This window comes from Phodopus roborovskii, unplaced genomic scaffold (genome assembly GCF_943737965.1).
Source record: "Phodopus roborovskii unplaced genomic scaffold, PHOROB, whole genome shotgun sequence".
Taxonomy (NCBI): domain Eukaryota; kingdom Metazoa; phylum Chordata; class Mammalia; order Rodentia; family Cricetidae; genus Phodopus; species Phodopus roborovskii.
In genome coordinates this window covers 25,588,098-25,615,812 of record NW_026126571.1, presented here as the reverse complement: position 1 = coordinate 25,615,812, position 27,715 = coordinate 25,588,098, and the positions used below count along the sequence as shown (strand labels likewise).

Below are 27,715 nucleotides of genomic sequence, written 5' to 3'. Positions count from 1 at the left end.
TGAGTGTGTCAAGCTGAAAACACACGCATTCTAAAAACCCAACTAGCACACCCATAAGGGCACAGTTCTCTCAAGGAAACTCGTGGTCTTCCTTGCAATATTGATATAATTGGCCAAAACACCAAGAATTGGGAGAGAACTACATACAGCACTGAGAACTAAAAGCACAAAGCACAAGGGCTAGCTGTCCTTTGTACAGACCTTACCCTCAGGCGCATCAGGCCATTCACCTGCCCTTGGGCTTCCTTTCCAACAGACACCAAGGTTTAAAATGGTCGTTCCTCATTGCCAAGGGTTCTAACCCTTTTTAAAGCTTTACAATTAGAAAAAGGATCATAAACTAAATCTGTAATTAACAATCTGTTCAGGACATTAAACTTTAGTAGGCTGGGCTTTAGACCTTAACACCTTGTAAAAATGTTAGAGTGTTTGGGAAAGGTAGCCACTTTCAAGAATGTGTTAAATGGCCAGGAGGTAAAATGACAGTCTCAAGATTGGCCTGTAAGAAACAACAACAAAATGGAAGCTACCAGAACAGTCTATCCACAAGGGGCGTGGGACAGCACAGCAGGACACTGGCCCCTCCTCCTCACCAACCATCTGTCCACAGGGGCATTTCAAGAATGCTTTTCTGCAGCTGAAGACATCCCTAAATGAAGTTTTAGATCATTTTTGCCAAATGCATGGGAGTAAATTGAGTCTACTGATAAGTAGACATCTTAAATTTAAGAATACAATCTCCAAGACAAGCATTTGAGATTCTAAATCCCTTGTCTAGCTATGTGGTGGTTCAAGCCTTTAATCCCAGTACTCAGGGGGCATAGGCACCACCATCACCCAGCTAGAAACTTGTTTTTAAAACATTATGTACTGATACAAATACACAAAGTTATTCTAGTAAAATGATAAATCAGCTGGATGTGTATTTTACCCCCCTCCTCCCCACACACTTTTTGTTTTTGGTTCTACGTAATTAAACAATTAGTAGCCATCAGTAATACAACTCATGGGTAAAAACATCAGTCATACAAACCTGGTGACCTGAGTTCAAACTCCAGAATACAAGTAAATTAGGAAGGAACTGCCTCCAGGAAGCCATCTTCTGATCTCACAGGTACACTATGGCACATGGACCCAACACACAATAATGAATGAATAATTAAAAAACAGCTCATAAAATGCTGAGTTTAAAATGAACTCAAGGTTTAATGTTAAAGACATGCAACTAATCTTGGGCAGACTAAAGCATTAAATCACTACCTATGAATCCATCATGAGGGTTCTAATTACATCTAATTACAAATTTTATTGGAGAACTGTTAAACAAGTCCATAAATTCAGAATCATTCAGGCCAAGGTGCAGTGAGTGAACACTTTGGTCTTCCAGCTGGAACTGGACACATTACTGTTTCGCTGCTTCAAAACGTGTTATTTACATTCATTTTGAAAATCAAGTGCCTGGGGCAATCAAGACAATCAGTAAGCAAAGGCTCTCACCATGCAACCCTGGCAACCTGAGTCCAGCACTCAGAATGTTCGGAGAAACCCAGCTTGACAAAGCTGACCTCTGACCTCTGCATGTAGACCCGGGCATTCACACACATCATACGCACATTGCAAATGAAAACAAAGTATTCTAATACTTTAAGATTCACAGTTCTTTCTTTAAAATCATGCCTTCATTTAAGCTTAGAAGTCAAATTTTAGTATTTGCAGCTTATAGCTCTTTCTTTAAAAAAAAAAAAAAACACAAAATTTTCTAACAAATTAGAAATTTAAGCATTAAACAGCAGATTTGGCACCCAAAAGTAAGCTTGAAAATAATGTTAAAAAAAAAAGGCTGGAAATGTTTGCACACATCTTAAATTCCAGCACTCAGGAGGCAGAAACAGATGAATCTCTGAGAGTTCAAGCACAGCCTGGTCTACATAGGGAGCTCTAGGACACATCTCTCTACCTAACAGACCCATAGGGGCTACAGTGATGGCTCAGTGGTGAACAGCACTTTGCTGCTCTTACAAAGGACCAGAATTCAGTTCCCATGTCAAGTGTTTCACAAGTACCTGTAACCCTGTCCCAGGACATCCAATCACTCACTCTGGCCTCAGCAGGCACCAATGCCCACATATGTATACACAGACATAAACTAAGCATGAGAGAGCCAGTGAGCTAGGAAGATAGCTCCCTGGGTGAAGCATTTCCCATGAGAGCATAAGCAGCTCAGTTCAGGCCCTGAGACCTAGCACTCCTACAGTGGGATGATGTATGCAAACAGGTGAATCCCGGGATGCTCACAGGCCAGCAGGCTTGTGATGGAAACGGCAAACAAGATGGAAGGCAAGGACCATCACTCAAGGGTATCCTCTGACATGCACATACTTCCAAACTGTGCACACATACGTTGATTTAAATAAAAAGGGGGAAATATCAGAGCTGGAAAGATGGCTCAGTAATTAAGAAAACATACTGTTGTTACTCAGGACTTAGGTTGGGTTCCCAGCACCCTATGGAAGCTCACAACTGTAACTCCAGTCCCAGAGGATCTGATGCTTGCTTCTGACTCCCTCAGGAATTGCATGCACACGGTTGATAGACATGCATGAAGGCAAAAAACACTCAGACTCGTAAAATAAAAATAAATAAATAAATCTTTAAGCAGAGGTGTAGTGATATATCATTTATGATTTAATAAAGCTTAACTGAGGACTCAGAAAAGCAAAGTCAGCATCAAGCTGTAGAGATCAGGCAGTGGTAATACACCCTTTTAATCCTAGCAGCCAGAAGGTAGGAGTTAGTAGTACACACCTTTAATCCTAGGACTCAGGATTAAGAGGTAGACAGATCTCTGTGAGGCAGTCCAATGTCACCCAGATCTGACAGGAACAACACTGGTTTCTTTTTGAATTTAGCTGTTAGCAACACAGGGCTAGGAAGGCTGGCTGAGATACATCAACAGCTGGACCTTCGGTTTTATGAAATCACCTGCACAATCTTCAGCTTCAAATCACTGAAACTGTCAACAGTTTATACACCCTGAGGGCCTAACTAATACTAACACTGGTACCATGGGCTGTTCATTTCGCTGGGCATGGAGGCTTCGTTCTGCTGAACTTGAAGCCTGACTGAGTGCCCAAATGTCTTAAGCCCCAGTCACAATTTTATTTTGTTGAAGATTTATTTTTAGGGTCTCAGAGGGTGAGTCCATGATCATCAAGGAATACATGGTGGCTGGCAGGAACTGGAGCAGAAGCTAAGAACTTACCCCTGATCCACAGCAAGAGACTGACAGCGCTAACTGTGAATGGCATGAGGGCATGAGCAATGGGATCTCTGTGATGCACATCTTCCCAAAAGGCCACACCTCCTAATCTTCCCAAATAGTTCCACTCCCCGTGGCTAAGCATTCAGTACATGAGCCTATGCGGGGGCACTGAAACATCACACTTGGACACGTGTTCTGGGTTGTTGTTGTGGTGGTTTCTTTTTGCTTTATTTTGTTGTTGTGTTTTGCTTACATGTATGTATGCACACCATGAGTGTGACTGGGGTCCAAAGAGGTCAGAAGAGGGCTTCAGATCTCCAAGAACTGGAGTTACATACAGCTGTGAGCTGCCATGTGGGTGCTCGGAACCAATCCTGGGTCCTATGCAACGGCAGTGAATTCTCTTAACATAGAGCCACAGCTCCAGCCCTCACACTTAAGTTCTTTTTAATTAGACTAAATATTTTTATGCATTGAGATTTTTTTCCTCTTTGTGTTTGCTGCTTTACATTTCTGCCTTCCACATGTGTTTTTTTGTATGAAATCCCCTACCATGCAGTTGTATAAAAGCTCACTTGCTCTCTCTTGCATCTGCCACCATGGTGTAAATGCACGTTCACAAAGAACACTGATCCAAGCACTGTCAAAGTACACATTAGAGAGGAGTAGTAATTCCCAAAGTACAGCCTGCACACCCCTGGGGTTCCCGAGGTGCTTTCAGAGGGCCAGAGCAGTCAAGACTATCATTATGATATTGCTAGGATGCTGTTCTACCCCTGTCAGAGTGTTGACGTCTGTGTTGACGGTGCAGCATGAAGCAACGCAGGGGCTCTCCACTGTCTGGACCCTGTATGCCTCACCAGCACCTGCAATAAAGAGTTAGCTGTGTTTGTCGTATAGTGGCCTTAATCTAAAAGTGCTGAAAAGAAGTTTTAGCCAGCCTCATCTCTGAACTGAAAGCAGAGGTACACACAAAACGCTTCAGCTCTCTGCTATACAGAAGCCAGGCGACTGCTGGAGCAGCAGGGGAACGAGTCTTGAGTTTTCTCTGAGACAGTTTTACTGTAGGACTCAGAGCTGGCCTAGAACCCCCAGTTCTGAGTGCCAGAATCACAGTCCTACACCATCAGACCTGGGTCAGTGTCTCCTCAGGAAAGCTATGGCTGTTTATGCTTGAGTGCCTGGTAGACAGTCTCAAAAAAGAACCGGGTGAACACATCACTTAGAAAATGGTTTTCCTCACATATTTATTTTCCAAATGATTAAATCTGAGCTTTAAGCCAAAACTAGAATTTTGAAAAACTTATACCCTTTACCATGACTTCAATTAGTTCCTCAATCTTCACAGATAACTATCTACTCAAAACACAAGGGAAAGCAATGGACCTGAATGTCATGGTGCCCAGAGTTCACCAACATTTCAGATTTCAGTCAGCAACCTTTCTGCATAATCTAAACACTGCTTATTATGTGACTTAAGGAGGCTAGAGAGATGGCTCAGTGGTTAAGAACACATATTGCCCTTGTGGAGTATCTCGTGGAAAGTCAGAATCTGGAAACAATAGGCTGATGGATGTTTATTCAGGGAGAAATCACTCACACCAGAAACAGATGACTGCTGCAGGTTCCTGTCCCAAGAATGCCTCCAGATGCTCTCTGTCTCCAACCAGGAAGTAAGAGAGTGAGCTGGGGTCCAGGACCCCAGACCTAGCCCCCAGGTCAGGCCCACACCTGTCCCCACGCCCCAGTGGGTGTGGTCAGTGCAACAGGTGCGGGCGGAGTGATGTCTCACTACAGCCGAGGACCTGGGTTTGGTCCTAGCACCCACACAGTGGTTCACAACCATCTGTAACTCTAGTTCTAAGGAATCCAACACTTCTTCTGAATTCCATGGGCACCGTGCATATGTGTGGTGTACATACAAACATACAAGCAAAATTAAAAAAAAATAAAATGTGAAGCCAGGTGATGGTGGCACATGCCTTTAATTCCAGTATTTGAAAGGCAGGGGCAGTTGGATCTCTGTGAATTCAAGGCCAGCCTGGTCTACAGAGTGAGTTCCAGGACAACCAGAGCTACAGAGAAACACTGCCTTGAAAAACCAAAACCAAAATGAAAACAAAACAGAAAACATAACGAGTATAGTGGTGTGAAAGAGAAGGGTCCACTATAGGCTCATGTTTAAGTGCTTGTTCAGGAAGGACTTGGCAGTGTGGTCTTATTGGAGGCAGCGTCAAAAGCCCACTCTAGGCTCAGTGCTCTCTCTCTCTGCCTGCTGCCTATGGATCAGAACATAAGGCTCTCAGTTACTGCCCAAGACCCTGTCTGCCTGTGTGCCACCACTCTGCCAAGATTATAAAGCCCTCTGAAACGATAATCCCTCAACTGAATGCTGTTTTCTAAAAGGTGCTGTCTTAGTTAGAATTTCTATTACCTCAGGGAAATACTATAACCAAAAGAATTTGGGGAAGAAAGGATTTATTTGGCTTACACTTCCACATCATAATCCACCATTCAAGGAAGGAAGTCCATCATTGAACAGAATAGGAACCTGGAGGCAGAGGCCATGGGCGGGTGCTGCTTACTGGCTTGCTCCCCACAGCTTACTCATACTGCTTTCTTATAGAACCCAGGACCATCAGCCCACGGGTGTCTCCACACACCAAGGGCTGGGCCCCCCTCCATCAATCACTAAGAAAATGCACTACAACTTTGCCTACAACCAGGTCTTATGGAGGCATTTTCTCAACCGAGTTTCCCTCCTTTCCTTGGTCACGATGCCTCTTCACAGCACAGAACTGTGATTAAGAAAGAAGCTGGAACCAGGACTGGGGCATTGCTGTGACAGGCCTGACCATCCTGCTTGGTGGCAGCATATGGAAGGCTTTGGGATTTTGGAGTAGAAAAGCAGTTGAACTCTTATGTAGGGATTCATGGGCCATCCCAGGAGGCGTCTGGAAGACGGCAGTGCTAAGAGCAATGGGTCCACCTCAAGGTGTCAGGGGGGAAGAACACTGACAGCTGGCCACTCTAGTTATATCTTGGCAAAGAATGTGGCTGCTTTCTGCCCTTGTGCAAAAAATTTTGAAAATTCTGAAATCTAAAGATTTTTGCTTGTTTTGTTTTGCTTTTTGACTATTGAGATCATAGTTCAAAGACTTAGGTTTTAGAATTTGCAGATTAGGAATGCTCAAAAAGTTCATATAAATATTCCCAAATCCCAAAACTCTCAGATCTGTTATACTTCTGGTTCTAAGTATTTTAGGTAACAGATACAACCTGTACTGCCATTGGAGCACAGGCCTGCCGTCTGCCAGCATGCACTCTGGTGGTAGGGACGCGGCTTCCTCCACACTCCTGCCAGCACTTACGCTTCATCTTACCCAGTCTTCTCCAACTTGGTAAGACAGGAAATGCCACTATGACTGGCATTCCCTAGCTAGTAAGACCTGGCATCTGTCCTACAGATGGCCTCCCAGATATGGTCCTTAGAACCACTACTTACCTTTTGTCTGGATTCCTTTACAATCTGGAGGGATAATTTCACAACTAAATACACTTTGAGGATTCAAAAATCTATGTATCTGGATATAAAGTAGAGATTCTTAAGCTTTCCTATGCATAACCAATATTGTACATAGAAACTTAAAACATCCTCTGTCGCTGTACATATGCAAGACATAAACAACAGGATGATGCAGAGATCTTTCTCTATCACCATGTGGTAAATTCACAAGCATTATTGCACCAACTCCAAGTAGATGTCAGTTAACCCAAGAAGTCCTCTATGGACATCACTGATTACTAACAATCGCCCCTTTTTATAGACACCGAAACTAGTAAAAACAGAGAAAATTCCATCAGACTGCTGAAGACCACAGGGCTACTAGCAAGGACTCCCAATAGCAGTTTGTGCAGCTCCAAACCAAGATGACCCTGGCCATCCTCCCTGCGCTGAGCTGCGGTCCCTCACTTCACTGTTGGTAATATGTGCGCATACAAGGGCCAGGCATGTCTTTCTCTAAAGGCTCATTACATCATTTGTAGTGTCTTTAATAAAAATCAAATAATACCAGGAGCTTTAATCACCACTATTGACAACTGTCTTGCCATAACCATTAATAACATGAGCACAATCATCCTTATTACAGGCTTGGTAGCCCTAATCATACCTTACTCTAATTACCCTATCAGAAAGTTACCCTAGAATGGCTTTGAAAGCCATGGAATGTTATGAGGCACAGCCATTCCCATGAAGCACTAAGAGGCAAAAAGCAGCTCAACAGGCTCTTGGGGGAACAGATCCCAAAGCTGAACCAGATACTAAGCTTTCCACAATAATCCCAAATCACCATCAACCAAACAGCATTAACTAAACTGAGAGCCCCTGAGGTCATACATGCAAAGTCACTGGGAGAGAGACACCAGTTCCACACCTACTCCTTCCCAGCCTGCTGTCAAGGTCATCCTCCCTATGCCTTCACAGTTAGTAGTTTGTCTCCCAGCTACTGTGCCTGCTTGAGCATGCACATGTGCGCACGCGCGCGCGCACACGCGCGCACACACACACACACACACACACACACACACAACCAGGATATTGCACAGTTAAATGCCTTGGGTCCTGCTGGCCCCTTTGCCTGCTTTAATAAGACAGAGTTTCTCTGTATTGCTTTGGAGCCTGTCCTGGAACTAGCTCTGTAGACCAGGTTGGCTTTGAACTCACAGATATCCACCTGTCTCTGCCTCCTGAGTGCTGAGATTAAGGTGTCAGACTACTTTTAAGATCACTCTTACAACAAATCATTGAAGCTACTAAATAAAAACTGGGGGGGGGGGGGTGGAGCGATAGCTCAGGGGTTAGGGGCACCCTCTGCTCTCAAAGGAAGCTCACAGCTGTTTTAACTCCAGGTCTAAAAGATCTGATGCTCTGATCTCCATAGACACCTATATTCACTTGTACATACCCCTATGCAGACACACACACCTATATGTAACTAGAAATAATAAAAATAAATCTGGAGCGGGCAGTTGCAGTATATGCCTTTAATCCCAACACTTGGGAAGCAGAGGCAGGCAGATCTCTAAGTTCAAGGCAAGCCTGGTTACAGATTGAGTTCCAGGAAAGTCAGGGATACACAGAGAAACCCTGTCTTTTAAAAAAAAAAAAAAAAAAAAAAAAAAAAAAGAGCACCTTGAAAAATATAAATAAACATCCAAGCAATTTAACTAGAACACAATGAGAGCAGCTGTACTGTGGGTATTTCTCTTCAGACAAGGGTGTTTTCTTCTTTCTAACCCATAAAACCAAACAGAACTAACCATTATGTGGTTGCTGCTCTATATGTGTGTGGCCAGAACAATCCATTTATGAAATCAAAAAACACAGAAATAAGCCAGGCATGGTGGCACACTTTGGACTGTATCTCAGTCCAAAGCCAGCCTTGGTTACATAGTGAGACATGATCCCCCCCTCCATCCTCCAAAAAGAAAGGAAGGAGGTGAAAGAGAGACAGGAGACACAAAGTACGAAGCCCCCGGGGGGAGGGAGGGGGGCGGAGAGATGCCTCGGGGGTTAAGAGCACTGGCTGCTCTTCCAGAGGACCTGAGTTCAATTCCCAGAACATGGTGGCTCATATATGTCTGTAAGGGATCCAATGCCATCTTCCGGTGTGCAGACAATACATCCATATACACAAAATATTATGAATCAATAAATCTTTAAAAACACCCAAGGGCTAGCAAAATGACTCACCAGATAAAGATGAGTACCTTTAACTCCACAAAGCCATCCTCTGGCCACCACACGTGTGCTACAGCATACACAAACCCACACACATCATACACACAATAAAATTTAAAACAATAATTTAAGCAAATAAGGTCTACATTTGCATTAAGCTTGCCAATCTTAAAAGGGGACAGGGTACCTGGAAAAATGGCTCAGGAGTTAAGAGTGCTTGCTGCTCTTCCAGAGACCTCAGTTTTATCCCTAGCACCTGTATTAGGAGGCTCTCAAGCACCTGTAACTGCAGCTACTGGGGATCTAACGTCCTCTTCTGGCCTCTGTGGGTACCTAACACAGGTGGCATACACACGCACACATATAGGAATTAAAAAATACATTTTAAAAAATAAGAGTAGGGGCTAGAGAGATGACTTAGAGATTAAGAGCCCCTTGCTTTTCCAGAGGACCTATGTTCAATTCCCAGAACCCACATGGTGGCTCACAACCATCTGTAATGAGATCTGGTGCCCTCTTCTGGCCTGCAGGGATACGTGCAGGCAGAACACTATACATACATGATAAATAAATCTTTTTTTAAAAGTTAATATGTACAGTTAATAAGTACAATGGTGCAAACCTATACAGTTCCAGCCATTCAGGAGGCTGAGTTCTGTGAATCCTACAACTTGAGGCCAGCCTGGGCAACATAGCAAGACCTCCCATCTCAAAAGTAAATGAAGTTAATTAAGTTAAATTAAAATAAACATTTGGGAGTCACTAGGGGGAACGCAATCACTTGCCAAATTTAACAACATCACAGCCTCTCATAATTCAGCTGCTTGACCATTATCCCCAGCTGGGTACTACCTTCTTTTCTATTGTTCCAAGAAATTCCTGGACTTCACTTTTAATTTTTAAGATACACAAGTAAGTATAACTACACGAACTAAGTATCAGTAGAAAAGACCCATTTAATGGTCAAAGTTAGGTAAGCTGCGAAGTGGGTGGTGGGACAGCGGTACCACCAAGGGACCACAGACAAGTCAGCAGGGTACAAACAGCACCATCTCCACCATGGAAGATGATTTAATACAGCTCCCATCATAGGGATCTCTCGATGCCTTCCGAGATAAAAACTTCAGGGTGCTAGTTAAAAAAACAAAATAAAAAACCCTCAAACTTGAGACACTCAAGGGATAACTCACCAGACTTAATTTTATAGTTTTCTTTCTTGTTTATATATACAAAGGACAAAAATTAAAAGGAATCAGACTTCTTAGGGTGAGCATATCATCTCTGATAAAGAAAGCATTTCTAAGATCACACAGACTCAAAAAGATGGGCTTGATTTTGTTTGTGGTGCTGCTTGCTTTGTTGCAGAGACCTCACTAGGAAAGGTAGGTCAGCCTGTCTCAGGCCCTGCAGCGCCTTCGGGGTGTGCCCCCACATCTCAGCAGCCCCTGACCCAAGGTCTCACCACAGACCATTCTCAAGAGGCTTTGTTGTCAGCCTATGAGTAATCCTGTCAGTAATAGAAATGTCAGTTTCATGGGCTAAAGACAAGGCTCAGCAGTTAAGAGCACTGACTGCTCTTCCAAAGGTCCTGAATTCAGTTCTCAGCAGCCACGTGGTGACTTGCAACCATGTGTAATGAGATCTGGTGTTCTCTCCTAGTATATAGGCACACATGCAGGCAGGACACTATATGCATAATAAATAAATGCATCTTAAAAAGAAAGAAATTTCATGGTTCCACCCCCATTGCATTGCATTTACAAATTTAAACTTTTGTTACGATTTTTGTGTTTTGTTTTACTGAGACGGTATCACCTTGTATCCTTAGGTGGTCTGAAACTCACAGAAATTTGCCTGTCTCGGGCTCCAAAGTGCCAGGTTTCAGGCACCATACCCAGCTAAATATATTTTTTTAATATAACAATTCCTGACCTAAGAACTCGTGTTATAAAATTTTCCAGACTAAAAATGGCATGGTGATATATACCCACATCCCAGCTCTCAGGAAACCAGACTGAGCTACACAGTAAGATACTATCTTTGTCCTGGACTATGGTTACAGTAGTGGTTGCCTAACATTAAAGTCATGAATTTGAGCCCCTAGCAAAACAACACAACACAACTTGAAAAATTTCTAGAGAGTCCAATGATACATATACAAGGGGGTGAGTAGAGATGGCTCAGAGGTTAAGGACACTGACTGCTCTTCCAGAGGACCAGAGGTCAAGCCCTAGCACCCACATGGCAGCTCACAACTGTCTGTAACTTCAGGATCCAATACCCTCACACAAACATACATGCAGGCAAAACACCAACGTGTAAACACATACACACACAGAATATATGACTGATGTTATCATGAAAAGCAATTAAACTGTATAAATGCACTTCACAACAGAGCTAGCTAATGGTTAAATCTATCCATACTACAGTTAAAGAGCCTTCAAAACATATAGTAAAGGCACCAGGTAAGATCATATTATAAAGTTTTTTTTATAGCTGGGTTGTGGTGGTGCAGTCCTTTATTCCCAGTACTTGGGAGGCAGAGGTAGAAAAATACACATACATACACAATTAAATGTAAGGATGTCTCACTATGAAGGCCAGGATAGCCCACAACTCACTATGTAGACCAAGATGGCCTCAAATTCAGAGATCCAGTGGTCTCTAAGTGTTGGAATCAAAGGCATTTCCACCATGCCTCTCTGAAAATAAATAAAAGGACTTATTTTTCCTTGTGGTTGCTTTTTTTTTTTTTTTTTAACCATTTATTTCCATGAGTAGCACACATGGAGGTCAGGGAATGGTTTATGAACATCAGTTCTCTCCTTCCATCACATGGTTCCTGATCAAACTCGGGTCACAATGCTTGTGACCACCCTTGTGACTTTTCATCCACGGAACCATTTCATTCACAAGCCCTTACATATTGTTATTGTTTTTAAATGAAGATGTTTCTATCTTTATCTTTATTTATATGTATGCGTGTTTTGTCTACATTTAAGTCTATTCTTCATGTGCACGCCTGGTGCCCTTGGAAGCCAGGAGAGGGAGGGCATCGAGTCCCTGATTATAAAAATGTGGGTTCTGAGAATAGAACCTAGGAAGAGGAGGAGTAGAGGAGGAGGAAAGAGAGAAAGAAAAACTTTGAGTTCATTTTTCAGATAGGATATCACTTTGTAGCCCAGGCTGGCCTCACCTCCCAAGTGCTGGGATCCCAGGTGTGAGCTGCCACACCCAGATGCCAGATGTAAATGAGTAGGTGATAAGAAACACAACATTTGCCATCACCTCCAAATCCAATCTACCTCCATCCAGTTTTCACCGGGCCGGTATGACTGTGCTTTACACGAAACATGGTCCCACAGGAGCCATGGAGGAAAGAAACCCTCTCTGGCCTCCACTTTCTCACCCAGAGCTAGAACATTATCTAGAGAGTTAGGTTCAGAGCACTTGCTGCTCTTTCAGAAGACCCAGGTTCAGTTCCCAGCTTCACGACTGGCTGTAATTCTAGTTTCAGGGAGTCCAATGTCCTTTTTTTGGCCTCCAAGAGCACAACACACATGGTACACATACATACATGCAAAACATTCACACATACATATATAATAATAAATCTTTATTAAGAAAGAACGAGAAAGAATGAAAAAAAGAAAGACAGACAGACTACTATGCCCCTTTATTACATGGGATTAGGATTCAAACCCAAAGCATATCCCACATCCTTTAGGCTATACATACTACAGTTACAGGCTCTTGAGACTCTTCTCCAAGGCTCCTAACCATCAACAACAGTAGGAATTAAAGAGACAAGCCAGGACAAACAGGCACCATTTTATATCCTAAGAACATATTCCCGCAGTCACACTCAAGGGAAAAAGTTGGGGTTCTCTATATACCCTATTCTCACTCTCAGCTGCTACCCCTGGTTTGTTGTTGTTTTGGGGTTTTAGAGACTGGGTTTCTTTATCTGAGTCCTGGCTGTCTTGAAACTTGCTTTCTAGAACAGGCTGGCCTTGAACTCAGGGATCCACCTCCCTCTGCTGGAATTAAAGGCATGAGCCGCGATGCCAGACTTTGGTTTCCTGCCTGCTGTCTGAGCTGGGTGTGGTAGCACTCGCCTATGATCACAGCGCTGGAAAGTGCCAGGCATTCAGGGCCAGCTATGGCTCCATGAGCCCCTGTCTCCAAAGCCAAACAAACTAGAATTCCTGAATGTTTTCGCTCTGTAATAAACTGTGCTTCCCCACTACTTTGAGCTCTCGAAAGGAAGACTGTAACAAGCCAACCCTTCAAAGACTTCCAAACTTCAGAAACAGCAAGAAAGCAGATGTCTCTGCCCTGACTTGTCCCCACAAACACCATAGGGCTGCTGGAAATCCTCAAGCCACTTGAGGATTTGGGCAACTTCATGGGGAGAGTGATGTCAGGCTAGGCAGGGCAAGGGGGTCAGTGGGGGTATTGTGGGCTGGCCTCCTCACCCAAGGCTCCGTGGAGAATCCTCTAGTAAAGCAACTAAGCACAGAATTTACTCTGCATCTCTTTAACTTTCCTTCCTGAAAACAGAAGGTGTCTAATACACTGAGAAAGTAGCACTTTTTTAAAAGCAGATTTTTTTAATTGTGTGTGTGTTGTGTAAGTATATGCAAGTGCATGTGGAGGCAGGAGTTAACCCAAGCAGCTGGAGTTACAGGTGGTTATGAGACCGAGTTGAGAATCGAATCCGGTCCTTTAGAAGAGTGACGTCTGCTCTTAACCTTGTAACTGGCAAGCCTGCTCTTCAGCCCCAAATAGCATCTTACTGATGAAAGAACTTACATAGACAAACACAAGTCTTGACAGGAAGCCAAGTTCCTCAAGAGCTAAGTAAGGAAGCACTTCATTCGGGCAGCTAAGGTGGCCATTAAAGACGGAATTCACAACTGAGGAGCCTGCTCTCATCTAAGATGAGTTTTCAAGGATGAAAACTAAGGAGGAATGTGGGCACTTTCAAAAGATCGTATTTCTTGTGCTGTAAGTTTTATGAGTAAAACGAAAAGAATGCTTAACTTCTCCCAGCACCCAAAAATAACCAAATGATTAAAGTGTTTTAAAGAGCTAGGTATGGTGATGCATAGCTATAACCCCAGCAGTAGGGTAGGCTGTGACTAGAGATTGTAGAGTCCTAGGCCAGCCTGGGTAACAGAGTAAGACACTAACTTAACGAATTATTAAAAACTATCTTATTCTACCCATAATGGCTTGAACAACAGTTTCTATCCCTGCTTGTCAAGTCATTATACTCTATAGTAGATCTGAACTTGACCTCAGTCATTTGTAACCTAAGATAGCATTTGGAAGATTTTCCAATGTATGTTAATAAAAAGGAGCATGATTTGTCTGAGAAACTGATCTCACAGCCACCTGAAATACACCAGGCAACAGGTCCTGGCCAAATGTCACAAACAGGTCTTGTCTGTTGAGCAAGATGATCTACTAGAGTTAGGGAACTCTTCCAGCTCTAACTCATAAATTATATTTCTAGAAATTAGGAAGACAACCCAAAAGCCTATTAAATGAAACCTGGAAGAAAGGCAATTTTCCAGATCATTGTCATAAATCCATCCACTTATAGCACTGCCAGAAGATTCATTTATTTTGGTTAACTGGATGTGGTTTTGATGTCTTTAATCCCACACTCTGAAGACAGAGGCAGGTGGATCTTTAAACTGGTCTACAGAATGAGTTCCAGGAGAGCAGAGCTACATAGAGAGATCCTGTCACGGAGAAGGAGAAGAAAAGATTTTATTTTGGGCCAAAGAGATGGCTCATATGCTGGCTCACAACCATCTTTGATGGGAGATGCCATTGTGTATATATGTTTCTCATACTGGTTAATAATAAAGCACTGTTGGCCAATAGGAAAGGAAGATAGGAGGGACTAGGAGACAAGGAGAAAATAGGAAGTTGGAAGGAGGAGCAAGATGGAGAGTCAGAAGAAAGCAGTATGCCGCCGGCTCCCCGGTAAGAGAAATACATAGATCAGCAAAAATGGGTTAATAATTAAGATAGAGCTAGCCGATAAGAAAATAGTAACTGGCCAACAGTATAATATCTAATACAGAGTCTCTGTGTATTATTTGGGGCTGGCGCGGCGGCAGGACAAGACCAGGCGGCAGGCGGAAAAACCCATACACGTTACACATCTTACATAATTCTTTTACATTTCTTTATTTTATGTATGAATGTTTTGTCCACATATGCCTATGTCCATCATATGTGTGATTGGTGCCTATAGGTCAGAATGAGGTACTGGAATGATGGGTAATCATGAGCATCATGTAGGTGCTGGGAATCAAACCCAGGTCCTCTGCAAGAGCAGCAAATGTGCTTAACTGTTGAGCCATCTCTTTAGCCCCAAAGGCTGAGATTTACCACCATCTCCACTCACATCTTCATCTACATCACAAAACTCTTCAGTAGTACCCAACACAGGTGATTACACCCTCCTTTGCCAAAGTCTATTTTACTTTTCCTCAAAACACTACAGATCATGGTAAGAAGAGGTTTTTTGGGTTTTTTTTTGTTTGTTTGTTTGTTTGTTTTTTCTATTAAAGGTACTAAGCCTAATAAGGATCCTGAAAGCTGGGCATGGTAGCACATGCCTTTAACCCCAGCATTCGGAAGGCAGAGGCACAATTTCTGTGAGTTCAAGGCCAGTCTGATCTACAGAGCAAGTCCAGGATAGGCTCCAAAGCTACAGAGAAACCCTGTCTTTGGGGGTGGGGGAGGAGTTCAGTACTGCAAATTGAACCCTGGACTTCTATATGATAGATAAACTACCACTAGGCTACACCTTTGATCCAAATTTCAGATATTTTATGTTCCAAGCACTTGAATCCAATAACCCTCTTTAGCAGAAATGGCATCAATTTCAAAGTATTTACCAAATACATGTTAAGACCCAAGATAATCCTGAGTCACACAGCAATTTTAAAGCCATCCTTGGAAGAAAAGAAGAGAGCCTATCCAAAAAAACAATGGTCTGAGATATAGCCCTGAGGTAAATAGAGCACTTTCTAGACTGACTGCAGTCCCCAGCAGCAGGACAATAGTGTAAAGACCACCACTGCCCATCAACTCCTCCCTTGATGATCAAGCACACCTTCGCCTTATCTTTCTTGCATCTAGTCTGGTCTGGTGAATTGCCCTAATTAATGGACTGAGGCAGAGACAAAAATGTGGCAATCTCTGGGGGGGGGGGGGGGCCTGTGGCTAACTCCATGAGATAGCACCTGGACAAAGCTCTTGCAGGGATAAGCACCCAGAGGCCAGGTATGGGAGTGACTCCTCTAGGACTGTTTTACCCAACTTCAGTAACCACCCAAATGACATGTGGGGGAGAAGCAACCACACAACAGACCCAGGGAGACACAGGAAAGATCAATCGTGCTGAGTGTTGAGGGCATACACCTGTGAACACAGAGTCCCAAGAGGTTAAGGCAGAAGGCTCTCCAAGTCAACCTGCATTACACAGTGTGAGATTCTATCTCTTAAGAAGCTAAAGAGGGCTGTGGATGGGACACACCCATGACTAGACTGCTTGCCTAGTGCACACAAAGCTGTGGGCTCAGCCCCCAGCACACAGACAGGCCATGGTGGCAGATGCCTATAACCAGCATTCGGGAGGTAGAGGCTGGAGGATCAGAAATTCAGGACCATCCCTCTGCTACACAGCAAATGTGGACTGAGCCTGAGAAACAAGAGATGCTATCTGTTCCCCCCCCCCCCGGAAATTATTTGAACAAGTAAGCTTCTCTATAGTTTGCTGGGCAGAATATGCAATACCATGACTGCAACATACTCTACTCCCTAAACAATTATTAAGTGACAGTAAAGTCAGATATTTTAAGAACTTCAATCATGCATGTGGAAATACACCCCAGTATTCGAGGCCCCCCGGGAACCCAAGGCCAAAAAACTTAAGAGTCTGCAGCCAGCTTGGGTTATACAGCAAGATTTGGCTTCAAAAGAAAAACCAACAGCACTTGATCCTTTCTCATCTTATCTACTACAGTTTTCTTGACAAATTCAAACTGTTTCTTAATCAAGTTAAATGGTCTCAGGATAATTCTCTAAAACATGTATAGTTGTTGCAGTATAAGTCCGCCCTTTAGAACAACAAAATTCACAGGCCATGTTAATATTTGCTGCTATTTATGCACCAATACTAAGCCCTTACAGGGCAGGGTATCAGGTCATGATAAATTACAATCTTAATTTCAATAGAGCTTTCCAAAGTTAAGCCTGCCACCAGCCTTCAAGCAAATCCTGGCAGTACAAGCCACTTTGTAAATATTGGACGTGTGGGGCAGAATTCCTAACTAAGAATGCCAACCCTTTGGTCACTGCTACCACAGTGCCACCTCCTGTCTTGTGACTCTGGAAGCTTGAATCAGAGGCAACAGTCGATAAAGGAAACAGAGCTAAGAATAGCAGGGCTACACCATCTTTCCGCCTCTCCTTCCTCCCAGACCAAACCAACTGCCAGAGTCAGTGAATGGATAATTCATACCTTTCAAAAATTAGCTACTGCTAGGAAAGCTGCTGTCTGAATGCTGCTAAAGGCAACTGCAAAAGAGTCCCTCACAAAGACGGAGGTGGTTCAACAGCTTCACTTTAATTCAAGACCCCAGCCCTGTGACACACAAACACAGCAGCAAGGCTCACAAAGGGCTTCAAAGCATGGTAAAGATAACTTCCCACTCGCGGACGGCCTGAAAGTGGTACACAGGAAAAAGGCGGGGACGCTACTGAACTACAGAAAATGTCAAGTCAAGCTCCTCAGAGAGAAAGCATCACGTTTCTGTAATTCCAAAGGCATTTTTAAATTGTAAGCCTATCTGAAAGCCCATTTGCTTCTAGAAAAGTGGCAAAACCCGAGAACAAAGTATGCCCCTTGGACTTTGTCCCAACAGCACCTGGCCTGAGCACAGAGTCTCAGTAACCACACAGGTCAAAATCAAGAGCCAAAATCAGAAGCCAGGCCCCCAGCTCCCACTGGCTCTGGAAAGTGTCATTATCTCACTAACAGCTTACTCAAGAGTTGCTGTGAACAAAAAACATGGGAGAAGCGTCTAGCGTTTCGTTTCTAAAAATTCTGTTAAAGCCAAAGTAAGAAATCAAACTGTATCCAGCAAATAGGAAATTAAAAATAAAAATTAGAAGAAAAAAATCCTACAGCCACAACCACTGAACTAACAGTCACACGCTGGTAATCTTAAGTTATGCACTCAAAAGATAACTGCTTAAAAGTTCTTTCCCAACCAAGTTCCTTAACATTAAACCTCAAGTATCTACATGTGTGAGAAATTCCACAATTCAAAAGTAAGGCTTATCTGTTCCACGCTGCTAAGGAGGAACTCTACCTGTGTTTAAATGTTCAGCATTGAAAACAGCTTTTGCCCCACAGTCAGCAGTTACCAGGCCCACCCTCCCCACCCCTACCCTCTACCCCTCCCCCCCACAAGGGGTATGCTGCCTCGTCCCATACAAAAGCAATATGCTAGCTTTTAAACAGCCACTTACAGTGTGAATTTAAAACCCAGTAATTTCTATAATGCTCTACTCAACTGACGTCATGAGCACAAGCTTCCAGTATCAAAGTGAGTTGTTCCCTTTATCTTCTTATTAAGAACACGAAGTGCCACAAACTACTTTCCTGGACCCAGCTTGGTGCACATTAACTCCAACATCCTATAATTTCTCTCCTTTATTCAAATGTTCATAACTGAGGTTAAGAACTAAATCACACGTTGAATAAAGTATGAGTAGACTATGAAAATATGAAAACTCTCACAAGTCTGTAAGGCGTGGAAATTGAACTGAAACCACCGTGTCTCGGATCTGCAGCATCAGCAACTTTACCATTCCTTCCCTGTGCCCAGCAGCCCACAACATAACAAAAACAGGGCAGCGGTGCCATTTATATAAGCACACAGGGCGTCCAGAAGCCCTCAGAAACCAGTGACTCTTACAAACATTCTTCTACAGTCCTTCCTAGGTAAAACTATTTCCTCACTCACGTCATGTCCAAGGGGGGAAAAAAAAAAAGAGTCCTGCTCTGGAAGCTACCAAGCCTTCCTAAGCCTTATCCTTAGAATCTGGGTCTGATGGTGTAATACCATCTCCTAGTCCAAAGCAATCTTCTCTTCTGGAGACAGGCATCCTCAGGCCCTGTGCACTCTGCTGTAATCTACAACAGAGGGGCATCTGAATGCAGAAAAGCCACATTCCTTCCACATTCCCTTGAGACTTCAGTAATGGGGAACTAAGCTTGGTTTGAACCAAACTCAACAATACCCCTTCCTGAAAGGGTCCCGCCCAGCTCAGCTTGCAGTGAGAGCTAGGCTAGCCTGCAAAGCATCCAATCACCTCTGTGCTTGCTGCTCTCCTGTTCATCCATCTCAGAGTGCTGCCAGAAGCATTCCCTAGCAGCCGCCTTCCCAACATGCCTTGCAAACAGGTATAAAGGTATAAAGGCCATTACCCTACAAGTGGGCGTGCCTGCCTCAGGTGTCCATATCATGGTGAAAAATGACGGCTAAGCACAACAAAGTATCCCAAAGTTCAACAGGCTACCTTGGCAATCTATTGATCTGACTGAGCTTTGTAATCAACTCACTATCAAAGTAATCCACACCAGAGCCACCTCTTAACCTTGCCATAGGTATGAGCATGTGGCTGCCAGGTCACTTCTTGGCCTTCTTCCAGAGCCCAGGGAGACGATGGAAGAGTCCAGATAAAGAAAGCTGCACAATTTCAAGGTTCAGTTAAAATGAGTCCTAATATAGATGGAAAGTAAATTCCCATGCAGATTTAAAAAAAAAAAAAAAAAGTAGGCTCTTCTTAAGGCATTTCAGTAAAAGATTTCCAACACTCAATTGCTCTCAAGTCAGAAACAAAATGTCCTCAGTTTCCTTCCCTGTGCTAGCAATACAGAATTTTAAATCCTAAGCCTTTTGGGAGTTGGGGGGGAGGGTGAGGGGAGAGTAGAAAAGCTCCTTTTGTTAACAAACTGAAGAAGCTTCCAGTAAGCATTTGTTCCTACTTGCTACATCTGTCTGGGACCTTTCTAAAAGAGGAACCCTGCACATTCAAAAGTAACAAGTAACTATTTTCAGTCTAAGTAAAGCTTTCAGGAGTAAGACTAGCAGTTGTTACCAAAGTTCCTAAATCAATTCTCCACACCTGGGAAGACATTAAGAAAAGCAGAGGGCACAGCAAATGGAGTCCAGGACATTAACTGTGTACCAGAAAAACTCAAGACATTTAATGTTTTCAATTCCAAAAGGTTCCTTTGATTATAACCGTTTGCCCTTCCTGGCACTGGAACCCAAGGCCTCTGGCACGGTAAACAAGCATTCTACTACAGAGCTACAACACAACACCAATCTTTTTGCTCACTTTTAATTCAACAATTGACAAAAACCAAGAAGTGGAGATGTAGTGCCTGCCGGCATAAATGAAGCAAGCACTGGACCGATCCCAAGCACAGAGGGGAGAAATCAGCAAGAACCAAGATATTTTGGACAAACATGAAACCAACTAACACACGTACAGTAATTTTCATTTTTTTCAAAACAGCTGATTCACAGGCTAGGTCTCTAAACTTAAGGGCACATGATTTGTTCCTCAATTGTTTAAATTCCTATGAAGCCAACATCAACTTAATACTTCTCACCCACACCTATTTTAGAAGATTTAAAAACAAACAAAAAAACTTTTATTCTACTACATGAAATACCTTGACCCCTACCAAAATTCCTTAACCGGAACTAAATCAGGTTGCTCAAGTATCTTTCCAGTTATCTTAAGGGAAATTAAACAAGTACTTAAAGAATATCTACAAATACCCACTCCAGTTTATTTCTAAAACCAGGAATGTGAAATGATTCGGGTGGAGAGATTCATTCAAAACAGTCCAGAGCATTCTTCCTGCCCTCCACCTCTACGGGGCAATCCATCCCCTTCTGTCTTCCAGAGCACACACTCACAAATACCTAACCAGACACACAGTCCTGGTTTAAATGAACTCCAGGCTTATTGTTTGGTCCAGGTTAGGAAGGGGATGGCGGGCAGAAGGGCAAGACAGGAACCCTAACCCCACCTTGCAAAACCCAGAAGGGCATAGGGTTACCTTCAGCCTTTCCAGTTCAGAGTTGGGTCCAGAACTGCCCTGTGCCAGAGCAAAGAGAGCCATTTCTCCCAAAAGTTTCAGTAGTTAAAACTGCCTGCAAATATTTGTAAAGTTGGCAGCTACAGATGCTCTCAGAGAGATCCCACTGAAGACTGATCTCCCAGCCTTCACTGTCTCTGGTTATTTGCAAGCAAAAACACACCAAAGGCAGGAGCTGAACAAAGGCGCTGTTTGCAGAAACTTTGGAGTGTTTGAAAGGCTGCAGGACGCCGGCATGGCATTCACTCTCTGTATTCCAATGGCCGCAGGCTGGCGAGTGAACCAGGGCAAAAGCAACTGTGTTCCTCCTCTCCCAGAAGCACCCACCACTGCGGACTAGACCCCCACATCCGTCCTGGCCCTGCCTCCTAAATCCCCTAAGTTCCCAAAGACTGTTTTGCCCGTTGAAACTCCGGTTTCCTATTGAAGCGAGTAGACCTGCTCTGACAAGAAAATGTAGCTGCGAGAGCTTCCTTGACGAGCTTTTATAACAGCAACAATAACCCAGAAGCAGGGGCCATAGACAAGCCCTCGATTACTTCCCAGAATTATCAACGCGCACACACACCTGCCATAACTTTAATGCAAAAGGAAAATCAGCAAGCTCAGCCGCGGCCCCTGCGTGTAAGCCTGAGTGGTGCTAGTTTTCATCTGTGTCCAGTGATTTCTCTCTACAAGGCGGTGAGAAAAGGGTAAATCAGCTCACCTCTGCCTTTTGGGGACCGAGTGCTCAACTTCCATCGGCTTCCCGTGCAGTTCCATTTTACCTGTGGACACACAAGAGGCGAGACGAAAGGCTAGATTCAGCCGCTCTCCCCTCCTTGAAACCTGCAGTCTTTAAGAGAAAACAGCCCGCTTCGGGGACCTAGCGTGGGGCCCCAAGATTCCCAACCGGCTCAAGGGCAAGGGAGGAGCAGGGCACCCTTAGGGTGGGTGTGGCTTTTTAACTTGCAGAAGGCTAGGAAGGGAGACCAATAGTCACACTCACCACTTGGGTTGCATTTTCGATTCCTGACCCCCTCAGAGGGCCACCCAGCAACCCAGGGTCTGCAAAAGGGACACCCCCCCCCAACAGACAGCCTGCGATGGGGGCACGCGGCCTTCTTCCTGGTCCACGTCCAGGCTGGCCTGGAGTATTGGGCGGTGGGATGGAGGAGCCCGGGTGCCAGGAGGGGCTGGGGCGGCCGGGGTGCTGGTCAATACGCGCTGACCAGGCAAGGCGCCGGCCTCGAGTCCAGCTGGGAAACCGAAAGGCGTCCGCATCGGCTCTCCCCCTCGGGCGTCCGGGCAGAGCGCGCCCGGGCCCGGCCCGTGGCGCCGCGCGTGGCAGGGCTGCCGTTCTGGCGACAGCCGGCCGCCGCCGCCCACCTGCCCCTTTCGCTCCAACGACCCCGCGAGGTGGACGCGGCTGGGTGGAGCGGGACCCCTGGACGCGGCCTCCCTCGGGCGTGGGGCGAAGGCCACTTTCTGTTCTCCACCGCCGGGGGGACAGAGAGGGCCCGCCGGGCGTCCACGCTGGGCCCCGAGGCCCGCCTGGCCCGGCCTGCAGCACGCGCCGCGCCCCGGCGGCTGACAGCGCGTCGTCCCCCCCTCCCCGCAATCCCGGCCCCGGATGGCAGCTGCGGGATGGGGACGCCCAGACCACGCGCTCGGGCCCCACCTGAAAGCGCCTCGATGGCCTTGAGGGCCCAGCCCTCGTCCGGGCAGTCCACGAACGCGTAGCCCGTCTTCACCAGGAAGGGGCCGGCCACCGGGATCTTAGCGTCCTTGAAGACACTTTCCAGGTCCGCGGGGCCGGCATGGTCGCTTAGATTCCCGATGTACAATTTGTTCATTGTGAAGACGGGTTGTTTTAAAAACCGAGGAAAAGGCTAAATTAAAAGCACCCACGGCGGTGGATGGAGCCGGTGGGTTTTGTTCCTCTCTTCTCGCCTTTCAAACCCACACACAGTGACCTGAGCACGGAAGCGGCGGGCGAAAACCAGATCCCAGGGTCCTTTTTCCTCTTCTGGGTATTAAAAAAAAGAGAGAGAAAGAAAAAGCCTAGCGACGAGCCCAGCGTCGAGTCTTCCTAACTCTGGGGAGGAGGCGGGATTAGCGAGAGAAAGGAGGAGGCGCGGGGGGAAACTACTTTTTGTCTCTTCCTCCCCAACCCCTTTGGCAGCGGCCAGCGGGCTGTGAAAATATCACACTACGTGGGGCAGGCGCCGCCTCCCCGTAAAAAAACCCCGAGGGGTGACTGGCAGCGGCGAAGGGAGTGGGGCGGGGGCAGCCGCTCCGAGTGTCCGGCTTTTTGAATGAGCCACGTGTTCAAACTACAAATCAACGTCTCACGTGAGGAATCCCAGCGCCTCAATTAGAGTGGGTTTCGGAGAAAAGGAAAAAAAAAAAAAAACCAACCAGAGAACGAGAGGAAGAGGGGGAGGGGAAGCGAGATTGGACGAGGGACCCCGAGCCGGGGAGGGGGCGGAGAGCACCGAGCCGCAGCCGCCGGCGCGGGCCGCGATTGGCACGGCGAGTTTCGAAAGGGTCCTAGCCTCGGAAGGGTCAGACGGTCGATCCTTTTTTCTTAGGGCGAGGAAGCGGTTAAGGGGTCCCGCCGTTGCAGTTACCGTAGTTTCAACCATTCGATTTTTGAAAATATGGGTCACTTAACAACGAAACCTGGATGGCAATCTCGAACTCGCGCGGTGGCTTTGATGACGAGGGAAAGTGGAACCCGGAGCAGAGCGCAGCTCCCCTCGCGGGCCCCGGGCACCGAGCGAGCGGGGCGGCCCGGGCCGGCGTGGGGGAGGGGAGCCGGCGTCCTGGGCGGGTGTCTGCGCGACACCTCCTCCGCCTGCGCTCCGGGTGGCTCTCCGCCTCGCCGTTCATTGGCTGTTCGGCTGCGAGAAGGCTCTGGATAAATGAGGCCGGGGGCGGGCTGGCCGCGTGGGGGAGGGGCGCGGGGCGGAGGCTGCGGGGCTGGGGTGGCCGAGTGGGAAAAGTCGGTACTTAAAGGGAAACCCTCGCTTCCTGTGGTTTCTCGAAGGGGGAGGGTCGGGGAGTACTGCTACTTTTATTTAAATAATTTTAGTTAGAGAACTTGGGACTCTCATAGAACCCCGCTCAGCGTCAGCCCTAGGTGGTGGCCGCGCTAGGGAACTGTTTCTCGGCTCTTTCTGCCTTCCGTTGACCGTGCGAGCCATTCATTATTTTCCCTGTAGGTAATGAGCACAATGGTGGTTGGGGGGTTGGGTCTGGGCCCGGTGGAGCCTTCCTGAGCCTACAAAATGTGAGCTGGAGAACAGGGATACGGAAAAAAGCCAGTGCCCCTGTCCTTGTGGGCACCTTCGACCGTGTTTTAATGGTTGTGTGCTCTACTCAAAAGGTGTCACAAGATAACTTGTGATATATTTTTAGCAGGTATTTTATGGAAAAGATAAATTGGGTTTTGATGACTGAAATTAAGTTCTGTGTAGCCTGGAAACATGGACAAAATTCTAATGTTTTGCTACTTTTACTAATAGAAAAATGTGAACAGAAAATACGTGCTACATACTTCAAACTCTTCAGCAATTGGTAATTTGGTATGGTGTACTTCTCTTTGTCAAAAACCTTATTAACACTAAAGTGAATCTCTCAAAGAAAACACGAGTAGCAGTTTATTTTTAAAACGTGGAATTATCGTCAGAGCTAGATTATTTGCATTTTGTCTTTTAAAAGGAACTTACAATTTTGTGTTAAGTAACCGGAAAGTGTCAGACCATCCATTTTAAATGCAACTGTTCTTTCTAACAGGTTTTTCTTTCCTGCCAAGCAAACCCAACTGTATAAATGTAAACATATTTTAACAGTATTTTCACCTAAGCTTAATTTAGTAAAATGGTCTTTATGAGATGGGGCAAATGTGTACTTCTCACACAGTGTTAGAATTATTGGAAATCTGTAAAGAACACTTTGGAGGTGAAATTATTTTTTTGGACAAGTTTAGCTATTTAAAAGAGCTCTTCTTTGCCTTCTTGCTTTTTGAAAGAGTAACAGCTCTCAAGGAAAATAGGTATCCCTTTAGCTTCTATGGCATTCAAAATGTCAGTATAAAATTTATGAATTTGTTTTTTGTAATACTTCATTCGTGTAACTGAAGCCTAGCTGGAGAAATGTTTTTATTCGTAATACTAGCTTTTTTGAAATCCCTTTAAAAGAATCTGATCATATAACCTAGCAATTTTTCCTAACAACAAATTGGTCAGCTTGCTACCAAGTTGTACTGTTTTTCTGGATTAGCTGTATTTGGTTTGATTAAAAATAAGAACTAACGAAATAACTTATTTAAAAACATGGGATAAATCACTTATTTTTTCTATAAATATTACCCCATGGTTGTCTGTCATTGTCAAACAAATATTAACAGCTGGAATTTAAATCAAGTGTGTGGCGTTTGAATGAATATGTTCTGGGCTCCTGTGAATTTAATATTATTGTAACAAACTGGATACTCTGTCTAGGACCTTAACACTCCAGTAGTAATAAGTTGAGACAATAAAAAGAGAGGTGGAATATAGCCCACTTCCAATCCTCTAAGCATTTGAGCGGTAAGTATATACTCTGGCAAAATTAAAAACCAAAGTAAAGCAAAAAACTAGCTAATTGGTAATTAGCTTTTCGAGCGCAAACAAACAAACAAAAAAAACCTTTGAATTTTCCAGAACCAATATGAAGTCGGTGTAACTCTTCAAATTCGTAAATTGTGTCGATACTTTGACTCATATTTTATGTAGACGACTCCAGATTCTTCAGCAATTGTAGCTTCCTAATATTAATTCCACGAAAGAAGGACCCTCACCCATGTATTTACCCATTCGACAGCTACATCTCTTCTACTGACCTGAAAAAGTAAAAGTGTTTGATTTGCCTGGAAGGTTCGTTACGGTTGCTGTATCCACAGGTTGTGAGCTGAGGCTGGGTAGGCAGAGCAGAGGGCGGCCCTGGGGCTCCCCTGCCCCGGCCTGACACCCTCACGCCGGTGGGCATCTTTCACTCTTCCCGAGAACCGCTCCCCTGATCCCTATTCAAACCAGTGGCGAGAGCACTAACTGCTCTCACTCCAGAGTCTGTCACTCCTATCTGTATTAAACATGGTGTCCCGGAGCTGAGGAGATGGGGTGGTTTGTTTCCCTTCTCCAGCTCGGTGCAGAGAGGGCGAGCCCCTCGTTGGCCGCTGCCCGCCCTGGAGCCCTGACCATCCGACCGCATCCACGCGTGGGGCCTGCGTATGACCCTCGAGGAAGGCGAATGCTAGAGGATGCTCGGTCTCCACGGAGAGGGAACGAAGGCTGTGTCTGCTCCGCAGGGGCGGGACGGGCTGGGCGGCCGCCGATGGCGCGGAAAAGCGGCCTAGGGCGGAGCTCCGACGCGGAGCCACACCCACCGCCCCGCAGAACCCAGGCCCGCACCCGACGCCGGGAGAGCCCCGCCCTCGCGGGAGCCGCTCGGCGATTGGCGGAGGCAGCGAGCCTATGGTCGACAGCTACCGCCTCCGGAATCTTTGCTGGTCTCCACCCATTGGCCCTTGGGCCGCCCCTGTATTTGCATATTTTGTGGCGCGAAAATAACCCTTTGCTCCCTTGTTGGCTGTGCTGTGGGTGAGGGGTGGGCTTCCGCTCGCAGCGCCCTGGCCTTTAACTGCTCGCCCCCAGGCCCGCTGCGCGTGGTACGCGCGGCCAACTTGGAGGTCGGGGTTTCGCACGCGCAATGCCGCTGGACTTTTCTTTTAGGTCTTCGAATATAAACGTGTTTTTTCCTCTTTTTTTTTTTAACTTTTTAAATTTTTTTTTTCATTTAAAAGAACCACACAATCAAACGTTCCCAGGTGCCTGAACTTAACCAATCCTCTAGAGAACTCGTCCAGCCCCCTCCCTACCCAGCTCCCTTTGTGGTCCGCAGGGTTGTTTCAAGCAAAATCAAACCACCTCTGCAAAAAAAAAAAAAAAAAAAAAAGCAAACGAAAAATTCCGGGTAAAATCAGCTATTCCACGACCACGTTTTCGTTGAAGCTGCCCTAAGACCGGTGAAGTTGAGACCGACCTTGAAGGATTAACGATTTCTGTAGCTGAAATGTACTAATTTCACTGAGGTTTGGTGGAGACGGTGAGAAAATTTAAATACGAAATTGGCTTGGAAAAATACGAAACAAACGAAATAATCATATTTAACTTCAGTAGCCGAGAAGGTAAACATACACAATGTACGAGTTAGGTGCTGGTGGGATTGTTTACAAATAATTTTTTTCCCTCAAAAATACAAAGATAAGAACTGGTTGTGACAGAAAAGGAAGTATAAATTTTTTTTTGATGTGTCTACACTCACAAAATACTTTTCCAATCTTTGGAGAAAAACGAACCAATCAGAAATATAACAAATTTATCCACAAATAATTTTAATTATTTTAAGTCTTGGCAAGAAGGGGAAACAAACTCAGTTAAAAGTCGGTAAAAGATTATTCTTCAGCAAA

The 27,715-nt window shown here is 45.2% G+C and overlaps 1 protein-coding gene across 2 annotated transcripts in view; it reads right to left on the bottom strand.

Moving 5' to 3' along the window:
• The window catches only part of Igf2bp3 (insulin like growth factor 2 mRNA binding protein 3), a 127,057-nt gene extending 103,051 nt beyond the window's left edge, over positions 1-24,006 (bottom strand). The window contains exons 1-2 of one of the 2 annotated variants that reach the window (XM_051202872.1): positions 22,883-24,006; positions 21,929-21,989 (exon numbers count right to left, since the gene is read on the bottom strand). In XM_051202872.1, coding sequence (XP_051058829.1) covers positions 21,929-21,989; positions 22,883-23,057 — 236 coding nt within the window. In that variant the 5' untranslated portion in view covers positions 23,058-24,006. Of the gene's footprint in view, positions 1-21,928; positions 21,990-22,590; positions 22,709-22,882 lie in introns of those variants that run through there. The other variant, XM_051202873.1, reaches the window with a different exon arrangement.
• Positions 24,007-27,715: the final 3,709 nt, after the last annotated feature.